The sequence below is a fragment of the Sinocyclocheilus anshuiensis genome, unplaced genomic scaffold, assembly GCF_001515605.1.
Source record: "Sinocyclocheilus anshuiensis isolate Anshui unplaced genomic scaffold, SAMN03320099.WGS_v1.1 scaffold255, whole genome shotgun sequence".
NCBI classification, from domain to species: Eukaryota; Metazoa; Chordata; class Actinopteri; order Cypriniformes; family Cyprinidae; genus Sinocyclocheilus; species Sinocyclocheilus anshuiensis.
In genome coordinates, this window is record NW_015549578.1 from 381,803 (window position 1) to 405,624 (window position 23,822).

Below are 23,822 nucleotides of genomic sequence, written 5' to 3' on the forward strand. Positions count from 1 at the left end.
ATAATTTTTTTTTTTCGTTTGTCATACAGATTTGGAATAACAGGGGTGAGTAAAAGGAACAGTTTTGAAGCTTTTTTCCATACAACAACAGTTCCACAGCTGTCACCAAAAAGCTCCACACATCATCCGAGCTCTCTATATAACCATAAGTGTTCTGAAGCCATACAAGAGCTTTGAATGATAAATAGACTGAAATTTACATCGTTGTTGACAGATAATCTTTCCCTTTGGAGAAAATTCTCCTCTACAATGTCGTTCAGTTGAAAGTGTGACTTGTCATTAAAGCTAGAACACCATAGACCTTAACCAGATACCATACTGAATTTAATGTGGATGAAAATGATGCTAAGGGATAGACATACAGTCTTTACAGTAACACATACTATGTAAAAGTCCTAGATCACATAATTTTCACAACTTTCAAAACTGTTTTATGGCATCAGAAAGACGTTTCATCAGCTGAACAATCGGTATGTTATTGAACAACCACTGAACGCACTGCACTGCTATCCCTTATAGCCTCGTTGTCATTCCTGTCAGAAACAAATAACAGCGAATGAATTTGGAACAACATAAGGATGAGTAAAAATAACAGTGTTATTTTAATATAATTTATATACTGTAGTATGTATTCATATTTTGAAGGTTTTTCAGTTTTCATTTCAATTTTAGTTTAGGTTTTAGTAAATTTGTGATGTGCTTTTGTCATTTTTATTAGTTTTTTATATTTATAGCTAGCTGATTTATTTGTATTTCAATTTTAGTTTTAGTACATCAACTAAAACAACTTTTATTTTAGATAGTTGCCCATGCAAAATTTCTAATTTTTTATATAATATTTATATTTGATTTTATTTCCGCTTTATTTAAATGACTGAAAATTATTTTGAATAGTTTTAGTTAACAATAACAACATAAATAGTTCACCCAATAATTCAGCTTAATTAATTGAATTGAATCAAAACAATTGAACTGAATTATATTGAATTGAATACTCTTTCACACTTTCTAAACCAACATTTTACTATGGGAATGATCAGTTCCATATAGTGCCGTCCAGTGGAAAATCTCATCTTCGCCGGTTGTCATTGGTATTCAGATGTCTCTGTGAACATGCTGTTTTCCGTAAGGCCGGCGCTTGAGGACAGAGCCTGAGTCCAGACTGAGGGACAAAGATCAGGCTGATTAATAAGTACAGCAGTGCTAAACCCTCTTTATGCCAGAGAGCGATGAGTCACTGAGCCTCTGCCGTTGCCTTTCTCCCCTTTTATTCTACTCTATTAATCTCTTGTTTTGGGTCTGTAGTTTCTCTCACGCTCTCTCCCCTCTCGTTTTCTCACTCTTCATCACTTTAACTCTGGCTTTCTCCTGGCCTGCCTTTCTCTGCCCCTCATTTTTAGTCCTTGTCTAATCTTTTTTTTTTCCCTATAGTCTTCCAACTCTTTCTCGAGCCCCCTGTGTCCCCCTGTCGCCCACGCTCTGTGCAGCTGCCGAGTACCTCATGCAGTTCATTACTGTCTATTACTGTGACTCACAGCTTGACTGTACAGTCACAGGTGTGTTTCCCTACGGATGGCAGCGATCGCGCCCAGCTGCCGGCATCCAGCCCCCCACCTCTCACAGAGATGATAGTAGCTCAGATTGCAGCCATCGATCAATGTATATAGTCGCTTGTGAGCGCGTTCACATGTGTGATGCTGAACTCAATACTGTGATGTGCATCAATACTATAGCTTTTTGATGATGTGTTCTGCTGTATTCTATCGACAGGCTCTGTCTTGACAAAAGATTATGGTTAACTGTGCTTCTAGCCTAATTAGATCTTCTTCTCTAACATGCCAATGTTGATCTATGAACAAACTGCTCTGTAATTTGTCTTGAAGAAAAGGAACCTATCAATGGCTTACGTATAGTTGTATAAACTGGGATAGAAGTAAGCATTTAAAAATGACATACTTCAGCTTCCATGACTAAAAGAACACAGGAGGCATTTGGTCATTAATGCCTCATTAAGGCAAGCAAAGATGTAAAACCGCATGATTTATAGGGGTTATATGTCTAATCTGTTTCTCATTAAAAATCCCCACGTGGTTTTTTCAGATGCTGTTTTCAATGCTGTTCTTATTGGATGGAGGATGTTACAGTTGAATCATATGAAGCCTTTTAATGTGTCTGTGATGGGATACTGATCTCCCGTATGCATTGTTTCAAAGCTTTCTTCAGTTAAATGCACAAAGCATCCTACCTATATGAGATGGTAAAATCTATTTGGATGTTTCTTCAACTTTGTGGTTGATTTGTTATACTGTACACCACCATTCAAAAGTGTGGGGTCGGTAATTCAAAAATACAGTATATGGTCAAAAATACAGTAATTTAAAATGTAATTTATTCTTGTGATAGCAAAGCTGGATTTCTTCAGAATCCAGTCTTCACTGTCACATGCTCCTTCAGAAATCATTCTAATATGCCAATTTAGTACTCAAGATACATTTCTTATTATAATCATTACATTTATGTTTACATTTAATCATTTAGCAGATGCTTTTGTCCAAAGTGACTTACAAACGAGGACAATAGAAGCAATCAAGCCAACAAAAGAGCAACAATATGTAAGTCAATTTACAATACTTATAATATGAGATTAGTATTAGGAAGACAAAGCAGTCGGACATTTTTTGGAGCCGGACATTAGTAAAGGAAAAATTAAATTAACTAGTGAAAGTGTGAAAAGTGTGTTTTAAGAGTTTATTTATGTATGTATGCATTTTGCCTGATACAGTTGTATGCATTCAAACGTGTGCTGTGAGCTTGAGACCAGAGTAGCTTGTGGGTGTATGGATGCATGCAGGAGGCGTTCAAACCAGCAGGCACAGAGAGATTATGTAAATACATCTTCAGGAGCATTCAGCTCGTTTCCCAACTGCACAGCGCTTTGTCTGCACGTTTGTTGCTCAACGGATGATGGATCCGAGAAACACAGGAAGTGCCATTTCTTTTAGTGCCTCTCAGGGCATTACTGTTCAAATCAGAGCTGCTTTTGGGAGAAGACAGTTATCGTGCTGGGTTCTCAAGGGGGAAGCACTCAGCAGCCGCTTAGATGATTCATCTTCTTGTATGCTCTGAAATTAGAGGTGTAGATTAGCAACATATTTGCAGCTTGTTGATCAGGTCTCCTTTTGCAGGGCTGCACAACTTCGGGTTTCTTAAACGTTAAACGTCTTAGTCAAAAACATCTACTAAAAAATATCAAAAACTCTACCAATGGAATAGTGGTTGATTTGCATCAGGCTCTCAATGCCCGGGGGCCCTGCTGTTTGGGAGGCCCCTGTATGTCGACTACAGTAGACCAATGCAATCCCCATTTTCCCTTCATGAATGTGCGATTTAGCTTTCTAAATGTATCAAACAGGCTCTTAACAGGAAAAACTTGAAGCTGAGAACGCTTAAGCCACTGCCCCCGGTGGCACAAGTCAAGCAATAAAAACGCTATTACCGCCATAAACATCTGATTGCTTTCACAAATTCAGTATATTATGTGGCAGCGAAAGGACCTCGATATTGATAGCATCAATCACGCGGCGAGTCGACAGGTAGACTTAGCTGTCACGGCAAATGCAAATCTCATAACTGGCCTTTCATTGCAATCATGTAAAAAATAATCTTGATTTCATTTGCCGAGCAAGTTTCCTCATGTGTCTTAATTTATGTTGTTCTTGGCGCATGAGCACTTGGCTACTTGTCAAGAAAGATGGACGAATGCAGTAGTCGTCCTTTTACAGCAATATGAACATCCGCTCCATCCTTCATCGGTGAGATTAGGGGACTGGGGAACTGTTGCCATTGTTTATTTGTTTTTGAAGTGAGCGCACAGCGCTTGAGGGGACTAAATCCTAGCAGAAGCAGGAGCGGTAACAGGTAGCTCGCCCTGACTCTGAATTACTGAAATATTTAGCTGTGCTTCAGGAACCAGCGGTAAATCTTGTTCCCAGTTGCAATTGCGCTTCTGTCATGGCTGTTTACCTCACGAAAGGAGAATGAGAAGTATGAGGCAGAACACAATTACTTCTGCAATAAGATTTTCCCTTGCATCGTGCAAGTTCATCGATAGCAAAGCCTCCTGGGAAAGAAATGGAATTGAAAATTTGACATGTGAGAACAAATGGCTGTTATTAAAGGAATTCATAAAGCAGTTGGAAATAATGAGATGCTAATTGCTCAAGTTTATTCAGTGTTTGATCTTTGCTTATCAACTCCTCCCTCTGTTTCTGCAGGCTCCATTGAGGCTTGCTTAAGCCACCTGTTGAAACGAAGAGCGGCGGGATTCCTCCGCAGCGATAAGATTGCCGCCCTCTTCACCAAGATCGGCAAGCTGAACACCATGGCGAGTGAGATCTGCCGCAAGGTTCAAGAACAGCTACAGCAGCAGGCTGAAATCACAAGGTCTGACTTTTTTTTGTGCACAAATTATCTGCATTATTATGTGAAATTATTAATGAATTAATGAATAAATTTTTGCAATCTTTTCATTTAGTAAACTACACTTGTGAAATGACTTTCTTTTCAGCTGACATCATCTAGGCCATTTGGGCTATTGGCTAATCTTAGCCAAAAGCCATATAGCTTTTGTTTTTGACTGTTTTAGTTAGTCCTTTATAAAATCTGATTAATTAATTTACAATTTACAAGGTTTGAGACACCCACTCTTCACAATCCAATCAGTTCTCGATTGATAAAATCAGGTCCCATCCTACTTTTTTTTACTCACTGAATATCCTGTTTTACTCTGAAATATCTCAAAATAAAACAGATTGAGAATGCTATTTTCTGTTGAATTTAAAAGTAGTATTTTTTTTTGCACGACTAAAGGCCTGTTCACACCGAGAACTATAACTATAAAGATCTATAATGATATCTTTATAAGCATTCACACCAGTAGAAGATAACATTCTGTTATTACAATATTGTGCTGCAGTTTTTTGTCTGTTGCTTTAAATGCTCGAGCTCTTTAATGTCTGGTGGATTCTGATTGGCTGTTTCACTCTGAAATATGTCAATTTACAAAAAATAAAACAGATTGCAAATGCCATTTTATAACTATAAAGGTAACTATAATGATAACTATATTATTGGTCACACCAATGGACAATAAACTACCTCTTTAAATCCTCAAGCTCTTTAAAGTCTTTTTTTATCATTCATCAGCATGAAAAAAAAAATTCTGAAAGTGATTACAACGATATAGTTCCTCTGTGTCGTTATAGTCATACAGTAGCTGTGGTTTTGGAATTCTATTAGAATGATTTTTGAAACTTTGTATAGTTATAGTTATAATCCTTTTCGTGAACAACACTTAACAGTATGAACTGCAAAACTCACACCCTAAATTTATGCCATTGGTTTAAATAAAAGTCAACATATCACTCTCAGACCACTTCAACAGCAAAGTTTTGTCTCTGTATTTTAAACTGCAATAGGAGAAAACATTTTAACATCGAAAAATTACATTCTTTTAACTATCTCTTATTCTGCCTGTTATTCTGAACTGTAAGTAGAGATGCTAAAAGACAAAGAGAGCCATAAACTGGAACTGATAATGTTAGCGATGATAAGCAATGCTTTATGACTGATAAGCTGTTCAGACAATGATGAAAGCAGGAAGCAAATCTCATCTGGTGTGTGGAGAGGCATGATTTGCTGCTTTGTTGGGCTTTAAACAGAAGACTGGCTCTGCAGCACTTTAAATGAGGAATGCTTTGGGCGGATGCTTCGGGGCTTCGGTCAGCTTCTTATTTTCCCATTAACTCTCCATTAGCAGAGCCACATGGCCAATGTGCCACTCAAGAGCGGACCGCTCTGGCCTAATAGCCACAATCTCCAGGTGACTCAATATCTCTGTTGTGGTCAGAGATTAGTTGAAGCCACTTTGGTGTGCCTGTACAGTAGCCGCTCACACACACATTTAAAGCATTAATGTGGAGTGCTGCAAGTCACATGTTCTGCGGTGTTCCCTGCCTGTCCATTTTAAGCACCCCTCCCCCACCGCACTCACTCGGTTACTCACGTTGCCACAGCAACACCATGGTGTAACCATTGCTAGAGCAACAAGATGCTCGCTGGTTATTGAATATACCGCATATATATTGCCTCTACCGCAGCAATTCAGGGCTCAAACTCAGGTCTAATAAAGCAAATCCATGTCATTACTTTCTTATGCAAGAGAGTTATCTTGCACCCAAAACACGTTTGTACTTCATTGTTTAAATGATTTCATTTATTGCACTCGTATTTAGCTTCACAACTATAATTAGTTTTTATATAAGATTTTTTTAAATAATTAAGAGTCTCTTGTTCTCACCAAGGCTACAATTTTTTAAATAAAAAATACAGTAAAACAGCAAAAATATGAAATATTATTACAATTTAAGACTGTTTTATATTTTTTATATATTTTAAAATTAAATTTATTCCTGTGATGGCAAAGCAGAATTTTCAGTGTCACACGATTCTACATAAATCACTCTAATATGCTGAGTGTTGCTCAGTTATTGTCAATTATTTTTAATGCTCAATCATTTATAATATAACAGACTTCTTATATTCGTATAAAAACATAAAAAAAACAATTATATAAAAAACTTAATGTATAAATATATGTATATGTGTGTATATATATATATATATATATATATATATATATATATATATATTGTTTTGTAACTATTGTTTATTTGATATATACAGTATTAGTAATTAATACTGTGTATATAGATTATATATAGATCAATACAGTTTTAGTAATCTGTAATTAAAGTTAACAAATAATTAAATACATGGATGTGAAGTTAAAATTATTATATTATGTCAGAATCAGAATAAGAAAGAGCTTTATTGCCAAGGAATTTGTCTTGGTGACAGAGGCTTCCAGTGCACAGACAGGTTGACAAGTGACAAGACACAGATAACAAAATAAAAATAAGTGAGTAGAAATAAATGAGTAAAAACAATACACAACAGACAAAAAGACAATAGACAGTAGACAGTATATTGTATGTACAGATGTGCTATATACCAATTATGCAAGGGAATGTGTATAGATGTAAGATATATTAAATCAATAACATACGTATAATAAATATAAGTATAGATAGTTGGGAATTGCACATGTTTTATTGCACAGTGGGAAGAATATTTAACTGTTCATGAGGTAGATGGCCTCATGAAGGTGTAAATTATTAGTTGGGAATTGCACGTTTTATTGCACAGTGGGAAGAATATTTAACTGTTCATGAGGTAGATGGCCTCATGAAGGTGTAAATTAGCTTAAAGCTAGTCGGCCAAGCAAAAAGACAAACACCTCAACAATATTACAGTTTTAATTTATATATTGTTCATTTGAAGTTCAAGTTAATTTTTTCTGTGGGGAAAAAATGTTTTCTTGCTTTATAAGTAGAGACTTCTGAACTTCTAGTCATCTATCAAAAGATTGAAAGATGGCAATTAATTTGTGTTGGTATAAAAACATAGGTCGTGGAAAGTAGCATCTGTATGTTGCCATGAACAGCAGTTAAATATACGGTTTAGCGTCATTATACAAAAATATGTGCTATTTGTGGATTCATTACGGACTCAATGAACCCTTTCTCACTGCATCTTTATTAATGGGCCTCTGAAGCTTCACTGGATGCTCTACATTATTGCTCTTGGAGCAGAAATGCACAGTTTCATCTCCATAGCATCTGCATAGCTCATCTCAGGTGCAGGGATTTATTTGCTTGTTTATACTGAATGTCCACTGATGCGGCCAGCACTCACACACACAGTGTAAGTGGTAGGCCGTTATGCGATCAATGCTTATGTAAATCAGAGAAGATGAGGGCGCTGTGGCGCAGACAGCAGACTCATCCATCTCTGGTGTGCCTGCAGCGGTGGTGTAGTGTGATATCCGGGCTGGAGGGAGATTGATGGCTGTGGGGTGTTATTGGCTTACGCCCATGATGGACTCTCTCATCGGCACACTCAACATTACAGCAGTCCTCCCAGCTCTCCACAGACTCTGAATGGATCTCAGACGGGCTTAGTCACAGAAACTGGCTTAAAGGAATATTCCAGGTTTATTTTCAGCTTAAAGCTGGGATTGTTCACCCCAAAATAATTTATTTACTCACCCTCATGTTGATACAGACCTGTATGTTTTTCTGTCTTTTGTTAAACATACAATAATTGAAGAACAATAATTGTTTTTATCCATACAATAAAAGTCAGTGGGGTCCAAAACAACAATAAAGAAAAAAAAAACTAACTAGAAAAACAAATGATTTAATTTTGTGTTCCACAGAAGAAGAAAAAAATCATACAGGTTTGAAATGACATGAGGGTGAGTGAATGATGACAGAACTTTCATTTTTGGGTGAACTGTTGCTGTAAGTCATTTTTTTTATTGGTACCACTGCTCCCCCCAAACAGCTCTATTCAATCTTGGCTTTCTACACTAGTTTGTGACAGTGCCCTAAAGCAAGATTTTTTTTCTTGGATCTTCTGTGATTTCTTCATTTCTCTGAGCAGAGCGACGACTCTCTGTCACCCTAGAGCTGGAGTCTGGCTCTCAACTTTGTGTGTCGCTGTCACAGCTGGTTAGGACAAAAACTCAGATTAACATGGAAAACCTTACCTTTTATCAAATGTAGCAGCATCGTGTCATGTGTAGTTAGGACAGGGTGTTACTGTAATGCTGTGATGCCATCTCAGCCAAAACATACAGTACTGTTCAAAAGTTTGGGGTCAGTAAGATTTTTTTCATGTTTTTGAAAAAAAAAAGTCTCATGTTCACCAAGGCTGCATTTATTTGCTCAGAAATACAGTAAAAACAGTCATATTTTGTAATAGTATTACAATTTAAATTATTTTAATTCATGATACATTTCTCTCAGGATTCTTTGATGAATAGAACATTCAAAAGCACAGCATCTATTTGAAATAGAAAATGCATAGAAATGTATAGAAATTAAATTTACTGTCACTTTTTGTCAATTTAATGCATGCTTGCTGAACAAAAGCATTAATCTCACTTACTGCTCCCAAACTATTGAATATTAGCATAATTGCGGGGATTTGGTCCTAAATGCTTTTCAGGAGTAACTGTTGTTGTTGATGGTTTGAGTGGCTTCTATGACAGATGATGCAACTCTAATCTTAGATGTTCCGGCTCTTGTGTTACTTAGTCTTTTATCTGTGGGATTTATCTCTTTTAATGCACTTAGGTGAGTCTTTTGAGATGACACATGCTCCGTCCCTGTCATTGTGTGAATATGTGTGTGTTGTATCCACTGGGTGAATGGCTCAGGGGGTTCGAGTGGGCTTTGTGACTTCTGCTGGCCCTCCTGCACAGTTGTAGATGAGCAGCCAGGTCATCCTGTCGAGATGCAGTATGGAGAAGTATATGGACTCACAAACACTTAGAAACACCCACTGGCAGGCACAGTCATAATCCCTTTTGTGTCTCTTGCTTCTTTCATAAGGCCAGGCAATGAGTATGGGATTTTAGCAGGTTATACGAGGACAAAATAGAAGCACAGAATGATTGAAGGAAGGCCTAGTTATAGCAAAAAGCAGACTTTTTGTGACTTTTTTGGAGACTTTTTCTTAAATTCATGCAATTTGTTGGGAGAATGTCCAAGAAAAATTGTAAATTTATATAAATACTGTTATTAAGTGATGAGAAAATGTGTGCAAATTATTACTATTGTGCCATTTGGTCACATAAGACTTGGTTTGTAATGACTCTATTTGCTTATGTTTTGTTTGCATTTTTGTTATATACACTTGCATTCTTGTGCATGAATGTATTATTGATGGTCTTTCTCAGGAGAACCCAGAGCACAGGACAGGAGCCCCTCCGGAGGCAGGGCTCCTCTGCTGGCCGAGCGCCTCAGCCACTCTCTGCACAGGCCATCAAGCACATATGGGTCCGCACGGCCCTTTTTGATAAAGTCCTGGACAAAATTGTGCAGTATATTGTGGATAATGCAAGGTAATTAGCATCAGTACGGCAACTTTGTATTTAGTTTTTAGGATAAAAAAAAATGAAACATTTTGAAAAAAATGAAATGAAAAATCATTTTTTTTGTACTGTACATTATAATGTTGCAATGCCTATATTCACTTTTAGCATATTTAAAATGATTGATTTATGAGTGATTTTTTTTTTTTTAATTTAGTCAAAATAATAAAGAATTTTAATACCAAACATTTATCTGTTATTAGCATAACATGAAACATTTTAAAATAATCAACATATTGATATCAGATGGAATTTTAATATCTGTGTATGCCTATTTTTTTCTTAAATAATAGTGACTGCATAACATGCATTGCTCATCTCTCTTATGCAAAGTGTTATTTGCCAAGATTAAGGCTTGAAATTTATCATTTGTCCATGGTGATTGTTTGGACTATCACATGGAGCTCGTGAAATAATGTGTTATTTGTTCAGCCTTTGAAAGAGGTCTCTGGTTATTGACGTACACATTGTTTGTTTGCTGTTTGTGTGTGTATGTAGTAAGTATTATGAAAAGGAGGCCCTCATGCACGACTCAGTGTTTGGCCCTATACTGGCAGCACTGCTGGGTGAGTCTATCTAATGCATAAAATGCACTCTATCTACTCATAATGCAGCTATATAGATCTCTATAATAGAGATTTATAGATCACTGAAGAGATCTATGTTCAGTGAAAAGAGATTGTGAAAAAATTGTTCAAATAGTGTTAGCTTTCATTATTTTATTATAATTCTCTCTGACATTTTTTTTTATCACATTACAATTTGTTTTATGTGAAATCAATATTTTTTCATCTATAGTTGGGCCTTGCGCTCTGGAGTACACTAAGCTCAAGACGTCGGATCATTTCTGGACAGACCCATCAGCCAATGAGCTGGTCCAGCGGCATCGCATTCACGGGGCCCACAGGGGCCAAGAAGTGTCGCCGGGCCGCAGGCCTGCACTTGGGGTGAGAATATCATACGTATAGGGGTGATTGTGCAGTAGTTTTGTTTTAGTAAATAATCAATTTAAACTGCATAAATATCTCATATTCATGTTTTTTCCTCAGATCCGAAAGCGTCAGTCCTCAGGAAGCATGTCTGAGGACAAGTTTGCAGCCTCGGCCAGAGAGTACGTTGAATCCCTGCACCAAAACTCACGTGTTCACTTGCTCTACGGAAAAAACAATGTACTCGTTCAACCGGTAAGACAGTGTACACACACACACACAGATGCAAATACACTTACAGGAAAACTAGTTTGATTTGCATCTACAGATCTTTAGATGGCTGTAACAAAAGAGATTGTAGATCAGTGAATCTCATCTAATCAATATAATGGATCTCAAGGTCTGCTGGTTATGGGAATTGAGCCGCAGTGGTGTAGGTAGGTAGAACTATTCAAAATGTTGTCTTCCCTTGTGTAATGAATGGTCAGATGGCTTTCCCTGGCCCATGCTGACTTCCCGGCTGCTAGTTGGCTACTCTTGTGAACTGGAAAAGGCAGACTGGATTAGCCATTACACCACATTAGATTTGTCATCAAATGAGTCAGGCATGGACTGGATGTGTGTATGAAAGTGTTTGTGAGATTTGCAACGGTGACTGATGCAACTGGGCACAGAGAGTGCTGGGTCTGGCAAGGACTTGTAGAAATCAATAGTGTAAACGACCCTTGCCAAAAGGATTGCAGTGATTCAGGTTTAATTGGATTTCTGTGTGAAACCTGATGCGTTTCGCAGCTCTCATCATCACCGTGAATCGTCAGAGACATTTTATTTATGGCACTCTGTTGCTTATAACACTCACTTTTCTTTCATTCTTTGATCTGACACCTTTTTCTCCTTTTTGTTGCTCTTTTCCTTGTATGTTAACTTCTAAACAAAGAAAAGTGTGTAAGGCTGCTGATTATGCTAGTTATTTTAGAGGAGTTGGGGAAGCCGCTGTGTTTTATTGAATAGACTTTGTTCTTTGCAGAAGAAGGACATGGAGGTGCTGCGTGGTTACCTGTCCCTTCATCAGACGGCTGAAACACTCACGCTGAAGTGGACGCCCAATCAGCTAATCAATGGAACTCTGGGAGACTGTGACCTGGAGAAGAGGTAAAATATGCTGTACACACACACACGGGGAATTCAGGTAAATTAGGTCATCAGGTAAAATGGGCCAGAAGAGTTAGTTATGATTTGTGATGACCAATCACTGCGATTCATTTTGCCACAACTGCGCTTGACATGTAGGAACTGAATTGATTGGTCCGAGATTGCTAGGTAGGACAAAGCAATTACTTTTACAGAGGATGGACAGGAAAAGCATAAGTTGAGTGTCCTGATGTGCTGATTGCTGGTGTGTAATGATAAGGTTGATATGTTTGTAAGGAACAAATAGACATCTAAATGTGAGCAAAACAACATTGATTATTTCACTGAAAAGACTATTAGGTCACTGATCTGTTTTAACAGAAACCTTTTCAGGCTCTCTCAATTTCTCTCTCTTTCTCAATGTTTTTTTATCACCCTCTTGTCACACTTTAGTATTTATTGGGACTACGCTTTGACTGTGCCTTTAAGACAGATCGTCTGCATTCATTGTCACCAGCGCCGTGAGTCTACATCTTTGACAAAATTGTTAGCTTCAACAATTATATTATATTATATTATATTATATTATATTGTATTATATATAAAATTTGCCAGATTGTTAGCTTCAATGTAGCACATATTTCAGTATCAAATATTGATACTGAAATAAATAAATTCACATAAATTCACATTTTATCACAGATTAATAATTTTGTTATATTATGTTATATATATATATTTTTTTATAAATGTGAATTTCTCTCAGCGGACTGTGGGGGTACTCTGGTGTTAGTAAGTCAGGATGGGATCCAGCGGCCTCCTCTGCACTTTCCTCCTGGGGGTCACCTGCTGGCTTTCCTGTCCTGTTTGGAGACGGGTCTACTGCCCCGGGGTCAGCTTGAGCCCCCCCTCTGGTCCCAGAAGGGCAAGGTGAGTGTTTTGCTGCAGAAGTTATTACATATATTATGTAACAGAATGTTTAAATGTGTCCAATTCATTAAAGAAATAGTTCACCCAAAAATGAAAATTTGCTGAACCTTTGCTGAACATTTACTTACCCTCAGGCCATCCAAGGTGTAGAATAGTTTGTTTCTTCATTGGAAAAGATTTGGAGAAATGTAGCATTACATCACTTGCTCACCAGTGGATCCTCTGCAGTGAATGGGTGCCGTCAGAATGAGAGCCCAAACAGCTGATTAATGCATCATAATAATCCACAAGCAATCCACACGACTCCAGTTCATCAGTTAATGTTGTTGTTTCTTACAAACACACAGCTTTTTGTTTTACAAAACGTTAATTGAATGGATTGGAGTCGTGTGGATTACTTCTGGATGTTTTTATCAGCAGTCTGGACTCTCATTCTGACGGCACCCATTCATTGCAGAGGATCCACTGGTGAGGAAGTGATGTAATGCTAAATGTCATATTCTAGTTTTTTTTGCTTGTTGAAACATTGCAAATTAATTACAAAATGTTCCTTATTTGAAATGTGAGAAGCTGAGTTTAGTTTGATTATGACTCTCTGTGTTTGCCTAACAGGGTAAAGTCTTCCCTAAGCTTCGTAAGAGGAACAGCACGGCCCGTTTAGTGGATCAGGATGGAGATGGAGAGGAGCAGATCGCTGCAGACTATGTGTTTCGCATCGTCTATCCGGGGCACCGTCATGACTCAAGTGAGTTTCAGCAGAAATGTGCCTGTCCTCTTCACATCTCTGTCTCTGTCTCTCTTCACACACACAATATCTGTCCATCCATCCGCCCATCCATCCACAGTGACCCCAAAAGCATTAAACATTTCAAAGCCACACATAAAATGCATGAATCTTGCATTAGAATTAAATTCATATCATTTTAAGTGTGACTTTAAAAAAGTACTTTTTGGGGGGCCATTCTACATCTTAAACCCTCTAAATACTCATATATCCATCTATCACTCGCAGCCACTGTTCAGCCAGACCTGATTTACCGGATGTGTGAATGCTGAACAGGGCTGCATCAGACACCATCCCCGCATATCATTGTTGTCTGTGTGTTTTGTTCTCACTTTTCTGTGGAACATAACAGCCGTTGTGGAGGCTGCTGGGAGGGATGTGAGTATTAGACGCAGCCTTTAGATTTTCAACTCTTCTGACTGGGATGACAGTGCTCCTTTTTATAGTGTGTATGTATGCACTGCAAAAAAAAAAAATCATCTTCTTTTTTGTCTTGTTTTCCAGTTAAAATATTCAAACATTCTTAAAACACGATCTATTTACTTGAGAAATAAAATCGCTTAAGATATAAAGCCTTGTTTTCAAAGAACATATCTTGAATTACATTTTTAATTCAACAAATAATAATAAAAAAATAGAATTATTTGAAATTCTTTTTTATTCATTTATAATTAATTTTAAGATTTTAATTTTAAAATTTAAGATGACCTTTTTCTGTTTTGATCATAAATCTAAAAAACTTTTTTAAACGTTTAAATTGAAGTTTAATAATCTTAAATTTAATAAGGCTTAAAATTAGGCTTAAAATAAGAAGAAACAGTTCAAATAAATGCTAATTCAAGATGCATTCTCTGAAAACAAGTACAGTATCTCACAGAAGTGAGTACACCCCTCACATTTCTGTAAATATTTTATTATATCTTTTCATGTGACAACACTGAAGAAATGACACTTTGCTACAATGTAAAGTAGTGAGTGTACAGCTTGTATAACAGTGTAAATTTGCTGTCCCCTCAAAATAACTCAACACACAGCCATTAATGTCTAAACCGCTGGCCACAAAAGTAATATTTACAAAAATGTGAGGGGTGTACTCACTTTGGTAAGATACTGTATTAATATGTTATGTAATTTTGCTCATTTTAAGCATGTTTATATACAGCAAAACAAGACAAAAGTACTGATTTAAATTTTTTGTGAGTGGAACGTGACTTTGCTTCAGAGGCGGGTGCTAAACTGTGTTCTTTTATTGCCCAAGCAGTCACTATAAACTACCACCACACCACGGGCAGTCGTGCGCCCTCTCTGGACGACGATGAGGAGGAGGAAGATAGACTTCACGCAATGATCTCTATGATCTGCTCACGGAACCTCACAGATCCTAATGTCATGAAAGGTTTTTATCACCACTGGCCCACTTCATTCTCTTCCTCTCCTCCCTCTTTCTTTCCATCCCAACTGTTACCTGGTTCCTACAAGCAGCGACCCAGCAGTGCGGCCGGTTGTCAGTCAGTGAGGGCAGATTGAGACACAATAGGCGCCTCGGGCGTCATGGTTCACTTGTCACTCTTAAAGTTGTTGGCCTGATCTGTATGCATGGTAACCATGGTAATATTTGCTGCTAGGTCAAGTGCCACAAGACCGTGAGTGAGTGGGCCACACATACATTCCACTGCACAAGAGAACAAGGGATATACTATCGAGTATGCAGAAAATCTACATTTAGTACGTTAAACAGATGTTGGCCCAATGAAAAGCCACTAGACACCACAAGAGCACTTAGGAATGTGGATTTAGACAGTAAGCCAGTGTTGGGGCAGATTACTGTATCATAAATTTGACTTAAATGCCACCCACTCCTATGTTGGGTATTATAAGAATTTAAATGTAGCATATACAGCAGCTTAATATAAATCTTTTTTGTTAAATTGTCTAGAGTTCCAACCTAAAATAGCTAGATAGGTCAAATGTTTTATTATTAAAAACATTTATTATTATATATTATATTATTTTATTTTAATCTTATATGTAAGAAATTGTTATAAGTACAATATGTATATATGTACAACAAATCTATTTTGCTAAAATGAACAGTTCTAACCCAAAATAATTCTAGTTATTGGTTTTATTTTCTGGTATTTTTTTTATTTTTTTTATTTATTGTATTAAATGTAATAAATTGTTATAATTACAATATGTATATATGTATAACAAATCTATTTTGCTAAAATGTATATAGTTCTAACCCAAAATAACTAGGTCATAAAATTCTAATTATTGATTTTATTTACATAATTTGAATGTTGAAACATTTTAAAAATTATTTTCTTATTTTATTTTATTTATTAAATGTAATAAATTGTTATAAGCACAATATTTATATCTGTGTAAAAAATCTATTTTGCTAAAATATATATAGTTTTAACCTTAAATAACTATGCAGGAAAAATTCGAATTATTCATTTAATTCACATAATATGAATGCTGAAGAATTTTTATCTTATTTTATTATTTTATTTTACTTTATTTTAAATATAATGAAGTACAATATATTTATTACAAATCTAGGACCAAAAAAAAGGAAAAATATGAAAAATGTATTTATTGATTTAATTCACATAGTATATAAACCGTCCCATTGGAATTATAAGGTTCTATCTGACATTTTTGTCAAAATTGAGTTATTCACATATTCTTATTCTGTGACAGCTTATTTACATTATGTGATAGATTTTGTAATGTTGTGTACATTGTGGGACTTTTTATTTAAAAAACAAAAAGGTTCTATCTACACAGTCGAATGGAATGCAAAAACTTTGAAGCTCAATATCTCAAAACTATTTGGAATTCAGATAGAACCTTATAATTCAAAGGGGACGAAATGTTGAAACATTTTATTTAATTTTTATATATTATATTATATTATATTACATTACATTACATTACATTATATTATATTCTTTTATGCACACAAAACCTGAATATCCCTTCTCACTCTTCAGTTTGTAACTGAAGTATGTGTGTGTGTGTGTAAGGTCAGTACAGTGCACATCTCTCTCTCTCTCTCTCCCCCCTGACTCACTCTCCTCCTCTGTCATCACTCTTTTCCCTCCACGCCTCCGTTGCCGAGGGTTACCTACGCTAACCTTTCTCAGAGTCTGGAGAGCTTCCACTGCCCTGCCACTTTGTCACACTTTGTCACACTACTACTCTGCCTTTGTCCTTTTTCCTTCTCAATTGATTGACTGACCTAGGAGGTATGATGTGTGGGACTGAATAGTGTTTGTGGAGTTCAGACTCTCCTCCTCTCTGCACTGTTGGGCCTGACTGTGGTGGCCAGGCAGCAATGCTTCAGCAATGATTTGCTGTTTTCCTTTTGCACTCTTTGGTTGACATGAGTAAGTCCTTAGAGAAGTCTTGGTTATTTTTAGGTTCTGTGTCTTTATTTGGTTTCACTGGCAAATGCTTGAGGGCTTTGCATGTCGAATCTGCACGTTACGTGTTATGTTTCTTTTTTGTTTTAATCTTTGCAGCGAATGTGCTCCACTGCTTACTTGTCACAACCGTGTCTCCTTCCCTTTATGAATTCTTTCTTTTCCTCTTTGGTTTGAGTTGGTGTTGTTGTTTTGGTGTTCCTCCTGTGTTGAGCCGGTTTTCTGCAATGCTGTTCACTGTAATTCTTCACTAACTGCAGTCACCTTTCATTATATCAGTTAGGTCCTGTGGGGTTCTGGTGTAGTAGACACATGAATCGTTCCGTGAACGCGTCGCCCATTCGATCATAGCCTTACCAAAGTCCCATAGCCCACGTCAGACTTTTAGGGACAGATAGTGAATACATGCTCTCCGTCCACCTTGTTATTTTGCTTACAACCAGTGTACAGCAGGTCACCAGCTCCAACCTGAAGAATTAAGGTGAAGAGCATTTACGTTTACTATCGACTCTTTTGGTTCAGTTGATTCACTCTCTTCACGTTTTATACAACTACACACAGTATACATTCCTCTTCTTTATTTGTCTTTATTTTTGTCATGGTTTAATCTGATGCATCCAGCATGGTAGGAATGGTTACTGTCTGTCCTTCTATACTCCTCTCCAAGCTCTACCAGTGCCTGGCTTGATTTGTGACACTGTGATTGATTGATCGATTGATTGGCAGGTCTCCTGGCATGGCATCCCCGCATCGTTTTACACCTTTTCCTTCTGTTCATTCATAGATGCATGTTTTTGATAACCTTATACTTCTGGTTTGCTTTGATTTCATTATGTGTGTTTAAGGACATCTGGTTAATGCCATTTCTGACAGCAAGTAATATCTAGAAAGAAAATTACACCTAAATTAGGGCTGTCAATATCATGTTTAATTTAGTGGTATTATTTTAAATAGAACAAAATATGCAATTAATAATGCCCCCCACCTAAATGTTAAACAGAGCACTTCAAGCTTAAAGTACCTTTAGGCAACGCCTTTTGGTAAACCACACTTATGGAGTGCAGGCAATGTGTTCTTACTAAAAACAACGGAATCGAACAGAAGAAAGGGATATCAAGACACGTTTATGAAGCCAAACTACTTTAAACTGGAGATATGGTGTATTAAAACCACAGTGCTCATGGTGAGAGATGCTAAAAAAACGCAAGACTTGACTCTACTGATGCACATTTGTACATGGACTAATGTTTAAAAAACACACTGCAGACATAATTCAAAAGCAAGCTGTGTGTAAACAGCCCCTATGGATAGACGGATAGTCTTATGTTAAAAAATATGGAAATAAAACGCATATATCAACATCTAGAGACACTGTTCTTAAAGTGCCCCTATTATGCCTTTTCGAATATTACCTTTCATGCAGAGTGTCATGTAGCTGTATGTGAACATAAACTGTCTGCAAAGTTGTGAAGCCGACAGTGCACGATAAATAAAGTTATTGTCTATCAAAACAAAGAGTCGGCTCGCAATTGCATAAACGAGTCGTCAGGAATTCGAATCTTATTCTGTTACGGCTCTACGTTACGAAGTAATACATTTGCATAATGTCCGCCCACGTTCTACGTCGCCAACTTGCCCGCCCACAAACAGTAAAATTTCCGTGTGGTTAACATCATGTCGAGAAGAGGCTGTATCCTACGCTGTGAGAGAAATTTGTTTTATCACATCTTATAATTACCACAAACTTGTTAACACTTGACACTTACCACTGAGAAACGTCCTGCTCCAGTCGTGCTTGCTAATCAGTCAGCTTATCGATCAGCCACTTCAACCGTTTCATTATCAGACCCCGGCTCGAATTGGTAAGGTACAATCGATACCATCTTTTCTATGTATTGACAAGTCTCCAGGGCTGTCATTCCGTCATGTCAATGGGCGTTTTGTTTCCGTCACGAGCTGTACGCGGTAGACCAATCCAGAGCCAATCTCTCTACGGCTCTGGACCAGTCACAAAGGACTGCGCCATCTGACCAATCACAGCAGTGAGGGCTCACAGAAAGGAGGGGTTTAGAGAGACTGATTCTTTGAACTGCTTCGCATGAGTCGTTTACGAATAATTTAGAAATGAGGTAAAATTAAATCTATTTTTTGAGAAAACTAACGTGTTTTTTGACCTTGCATGCATGTAAACCTGTTTTAGGAGACTCATAAAACAATATTAGCAACCTTAAAAACCTTTAATGTCTATTAAGTGATTTACATCTGCCACAATAATGTCTTTAAATTATTTTAAATGAGATGTTTTTTTCAATCAAAATTGATATGCGAGTAATTATATTTAATTTTAATTAATTGATATATCATTTAATTAATGTAATTTATTTCTTTAATTTGTTTTTTTCAATCAAAATTGATATGCGAGTAATTATATTTAATTTGAATTAATTGATATATCATTTAATTAATGTAATTTATTTCTTTAATTGATTGACAGCCCTAATCTGAATACCATTCAAAATTAACAAATTGCTAAATATATAAAACATTCAAATCAGATATATTTAAATGCAGTTTAGGATTCAATTTACTCTTCCTTAATTATCTCATGGTTGAGCTGAGGCCTGAAATTTAGTGAATCTGATGCTTTTGAGCTGAATATGATGCTTTATGGCCATTCCAGTCCAGCTGTAAGAGCCTAATTTCCAGTAGAGATGTTTTATGGTGTCTGGGATGTGCAGTGAATCCCCGTATGGCAGCTTTCCACCATACAACAGCTTCTTATTGTAGAGTAGCTTTGAGAGGAAAGAAAATACCCATTTTCAGTGATGCTAGTAATATTAATAGTGATATATCTCAAATATGTTCTTCAAATGCCAGGTTACTAGAGCAGGTTTCATGTTTGCTTATTCATCTTTCTCTCGCTCTGCCTCTTTTCCATCTATTCCACTCCCACGCCCTAATAGACCATGGGGACATGATGGAGATGCATGGTTTTGGCGGCAGCCCGTTGTCATGGCAGCAGGGCGAGTGCACCAGTCATATGTCATCTTGTCTGTCCTGCTCCACTGGGGGCAGCAACGCTTCCGTCGAGCTTCCAGCGAGCTGTACCTGCATGCATGACCGGTGAGAGAGCTGTGCTTTTACACTTCTGGTCCTGGGGAGTCTCATTTGTTAAAAAATACAATAAAAACAATAATATTGTTAAATATTAATACAATTGAATACAACTGTTTTGTATTTTAATACAAATCTCAAATGTAATTTAATTATTTTAAATGATTTTTCAGCACTCATTACTCCAGTCTTCAGTGCCACATGATCCTTCAGAAATCATTCTAATATCCTGATTTGCTACTCAAGAAACTAAACAAAAAATGTTTTGTGAAAACCATGATGAACTATTTTACAGGATTCTTTGACGAATAGAAAGTTTTAAAAACAGCAATTTAATGCATTTAATGCATACCAGCTTAAAGTAACTATTTTAATCATATGTATTATATAATTTTATATAATATTGTCATTTCCACCATGTATTGTTTTTGTTATTATGTGGTGAAAAATACATTTTTTAAATTTTTGGAATGAAATGGCAGACAACTTTGTCTTGCTTAGCATTTAATGCTTCCTAAATATGTACAATTAAATCATATTTTCACACTTGCGCATTATTATTTCAATTTACTGGAAATGACACAGAAGGGTGAAATTTTTCTTAATTTTTCTTTCTTTCATCTCAAGGTCTTTACTGACTCTGACACTAACCATAGTGAAAACTTTATGATGAGAATGAGAATGATGCCACATATGTGAATTTTCATTTTAAGATGTAAAGTCTGACATTAAAACTGATACATAAACAGCTTTGAGTAGCAAAAACCAGTGCTAAAAGCATAATGAAAAATTTCCAAGACAAGTCACTTTCCCTGGCATATAAAAGTTCCCAAATTAAAAACACACACACACACACACACACACACACACCATATGTTAAATATTTTAATGAGTGCAATATATATGCAATTTCGCTGTAGTTTGCATATATTTTTGCAAAAGCATCTGACTAGTCTTCCTGTATTGAAAGATGTAACGGATGTTTCCCTTCCGTGTCCAGTATTCCACTGAAGATGCTGTGCCAAAATATGAAGAGACAGATTGTGTCTCGAGCGTTTTATGGCTGTAAGTCCAAAGAAAATCTGTGTAATTATTCATATCAATAAGTATAAAACCCCCTCTGTGCATACAGTGCTGTAATGCTCTTTTGCCCCTTTTCCATCTGTAGGGCTGGCCTACTGTCGGCACCTGTCCACTGTGAGGACGCACCTTTCAGCACTGGTCAACCACAACATTGTCCCTCCGGACAAGCCCTGTGAAGCCTCTGGAGGGCTCAGCAAAGATGTGTGGAGTAAATACCAGAAAGACTGTAAGGTTAGCCTAGTACTCTTCAGCTCCGGTCACTAAAGGGTACTAGCGGTCAGTGACATCTACCGTAGGTTGCAGTAGTCCCGCTGTCTCCATCTGTCCCTTTTTCTCTCTTGCCAGAATTATAAGGAGCTGGAGCTGCTGAGGTTGGTTTACTATGGAGGGGTGGAGCATGAGATCAGAAAGGAAGTGTGGCCGTTTCTTCTGGGCCACTACAAGTTTGGGATGGACAAGAAAGACATGGCTCAGGTAAAGATTTATAGGAAGTGTACATAAGTGTGTTAAGAAACAGTGTATTCTCTTAAAGTACACTTAAGTGGCCTTTGATTTTATTAATATTGCGTACAGTTATATATTGATTAAAAGTACACTACAAGTGCATGTTCAATGCAATTAAGCACACTTCTTTTTCGCAAGGGTAAATATTTTGTCCTGGTGTGATGTACGTTCTGATTGTCTGATGTGCCCTTGTGTGTTTCACAGATTGATGAGAAGATCACAGCAAGGTATCAGCAGGTGATGCGGGAGTGGAAGGCATGCGAGGTCATAGTGAAGCAGCGGGAGAAAGAGATGCAGTCGGCCATCTTTTCCAAGTTATCGTCAGGGAGCAGTATAGACAGCCACGTCCTCAGACTCCTCCACAGGGACTCCACTATTAGCAACGAGGTCAGTCGCAAGCTCTGTTTAAGCATGTAAAGGCTATTTACTTACAAACCTAGCAAGCTGCCTTACTGCCTACATAGGCACCATCCTAACGCTCACAGAATCTCGTAAGTGAATTCTTTGGGACTCTCTTACTCTTACTATTCAGAACCTCTATACGGCACACAAAATAGAGTTCCTTGCTTACTTGCAGTTAATTTCAGTATATTTTTTGATTACACGTTTTAGCACTTGGATTCTAGATAGCCTGAGGTAAATCTAGCGTCTTATTGCATCGTCGTATCCCATCCATCCCATCTCTTCTCTCTCTTTAGGTATTCATGTCCGTGGATGAGCCTGACGCGGGGGGTCACAACACCTCGTGTGATGGAGAAAGTACTCCCACCTTAACCACTGTGGTTACCCCGGCCATGCTAGCCCCAGACGAGAGGCCGCTGGTGGAGTTTGACTCTCCAGATTCAGGCCTGCCCTCCTCCAGGAACTACTCTGTAGCATCTGGACATTCCCAAATCATGTCCAGCATCGATGACGGACAGAGCATGGAGGAGGACACAACACCCACTGGGGTATTGGAGGAGCAGGGTGGAGGGGACTCTCTGAGTGAGGACAAACTCTGCAGTCAGCTGGACAAACTCACAACCACCGCAGAGGGCACTGCACCATCCTTCTCTTCTTATACGGTACAGTAATGCACTGTTTAATGCACTGACACACCATAGTTTATTACAGAGCGACGTTTATCACGCTATGCACAAAATGTGACTTGTAAATGTCAATGATTTATTGACCTCTGAACTAGAGATTTCACAAATCTGGTCAATAGTTTTATCAATGTGCTTGTGAGCAGATTGAGCTGTTGGACACGGTGGCGCTGAACTTGCACAGAATAGACAAAGACGTCCAGCGCTGCGATCGCAACTACTATTACTTCACTACCAGCAACCTGGAGAAACTGCGCAACATCATGTGCAGGTCAGTAGATGACCAAGTTGATCTCTGTGATCTGTTTGTGTTCTCACTTGCCTGTGCGTGTCTCAGAATAGCAGCTCATTGAATTTCAAATCAGTCAGTCTGTTAGATTAATTGAAACATAAATCACAGACTGTAACTAATTTTCTAAATCAGCTGAGCTGAGGCTCAGTCTTCCTCAGTCTCTCACGTCTTTGTCCCTGTTTTATGATCTAGTTACGTGTGGGAACATCTGGAGATTGGCTATGTGCAAGGCATGTGTGACCTTCTAGCCCCACTGATGGTCATTCTGGATGATGGTGAGTAAGACACTTAAACATAATAGACCAGGGGTAGGCAAGTTCGGTCCTAGAGAGCCGCAGTCCTGCAGAGTTCAGCTCCAACCCTGAAAACAAAACTCACCTGCCTATAGCCTTAGTAATCCTGAAGACATTGATTAGCTTGTTCAGGTGTGTTTGATTAGGGTTGGAGCTGAACTCTGCAGGACTGCGGCTCTCTAG

At 37.6% G+C, this 23,822-nt stretch overlaps 2 protein-coding genes across 4 annotated transcripts in view; one reads left to right on the plus strand and one right to left on the minus strand.

Moving 5' to 3' along the window:
• Nucleotides 1-23,822, plus strand: part of LOC107657565 (small G protein signaling modulator 2) — a 51,202-nt gene that overhangs the window by 23,855 nt on the left and 3,525 nt on the right. The window contains exons 3-20 of the mRNA XM_016445710.1: nucleotides 4,275-4,443; nucleotides 9,866-10,030; nucleotides 10,559-10,626; nucleotides 10,859-11,007; nucleotides 11,110-11,244; nucleotides 12,017-12,141; nucleotides 12,574-12,641; nucleotides 12,887-13,050; nucleotides 13,663-13,795; nucleotides 15,096-15,230; nucleotides 20,232-20,391; nucleotides 21,383-21,447; nucleotides 21,551-21,696; nucleotides 21,811-21,939; nucleotides 22,174-22,356; nucleotides 22,668-23,033; nucleotides 23,201-23,325; nucleotides 23,539-23,621. Of these exons, the coding sequence (XP_016301196.1) occupies nucleotides 4,275-4,443; nucleotides 9,866-10,030; nucleotides 10,559-10,626; nucleotides 10,859-11,007; nucleotides 11,110-11,244; nucleotides 12,017-12,141; nucleotides 12,574-12,641; nucleotides 12,887-13,050; nucleotides 13,663-13,795; nucleotides 15,096-15,230; nucleotides 20,232-20,391; nucleotides 21,383-21,447; nucleotides 21,551-21,696; nucleotides 21,811-21,939; nucleotides 22,174-22,356; nucleotides 22,668-23,033; nucleotides 23,201-23,325; nucleotides 23,539-23,621 (2,568 nt within the window). The remainder of the gene's footprint in view (nucleotides 1-4,274; nucleotides 4,444-9,865; nucleotides 10,031-10,558; nucleotides 10,627-10,858; nucleotides 11,008-11,109; nucleotides 11,245-12,016; nucleotides 12,142-12,573; nucleotides 12,642-12,886; nucleotides 13,051-13,662; nucleotides 13,796-15,095; nucleotides 15,231-20,231; nucleotides 20,392-21,382; nucleotides 21,448-21,550; nucleotides 21,697-21,810; nucleotides 21,940-22,173; nucleotides 22,357-22,667; nucleotides 23,034-23,200; nucleotides 23,326-23,538; nucleotides 23,622-23,822) is intronic.
• LOC107657564 (protein-tyrosine sulfotransferase 1-like) overlaps nucleotides 14,280-23,822 on the minus strand; it is a 68,027-nt gene continuing 58,484 nt past the window's right edge. For all 3 annotated transcript variants that reach the window (XM_016445708.1, XM_016445709.1, XM_016445707.1), the window contains one exon: nucleotides 14,280-14,294. The gene's annotated coding sequence lies outside the window, so the exon portion shown is untranslated. The remainder of the gene's footprint in view (nucleotides 14,295-23,822) is intronic.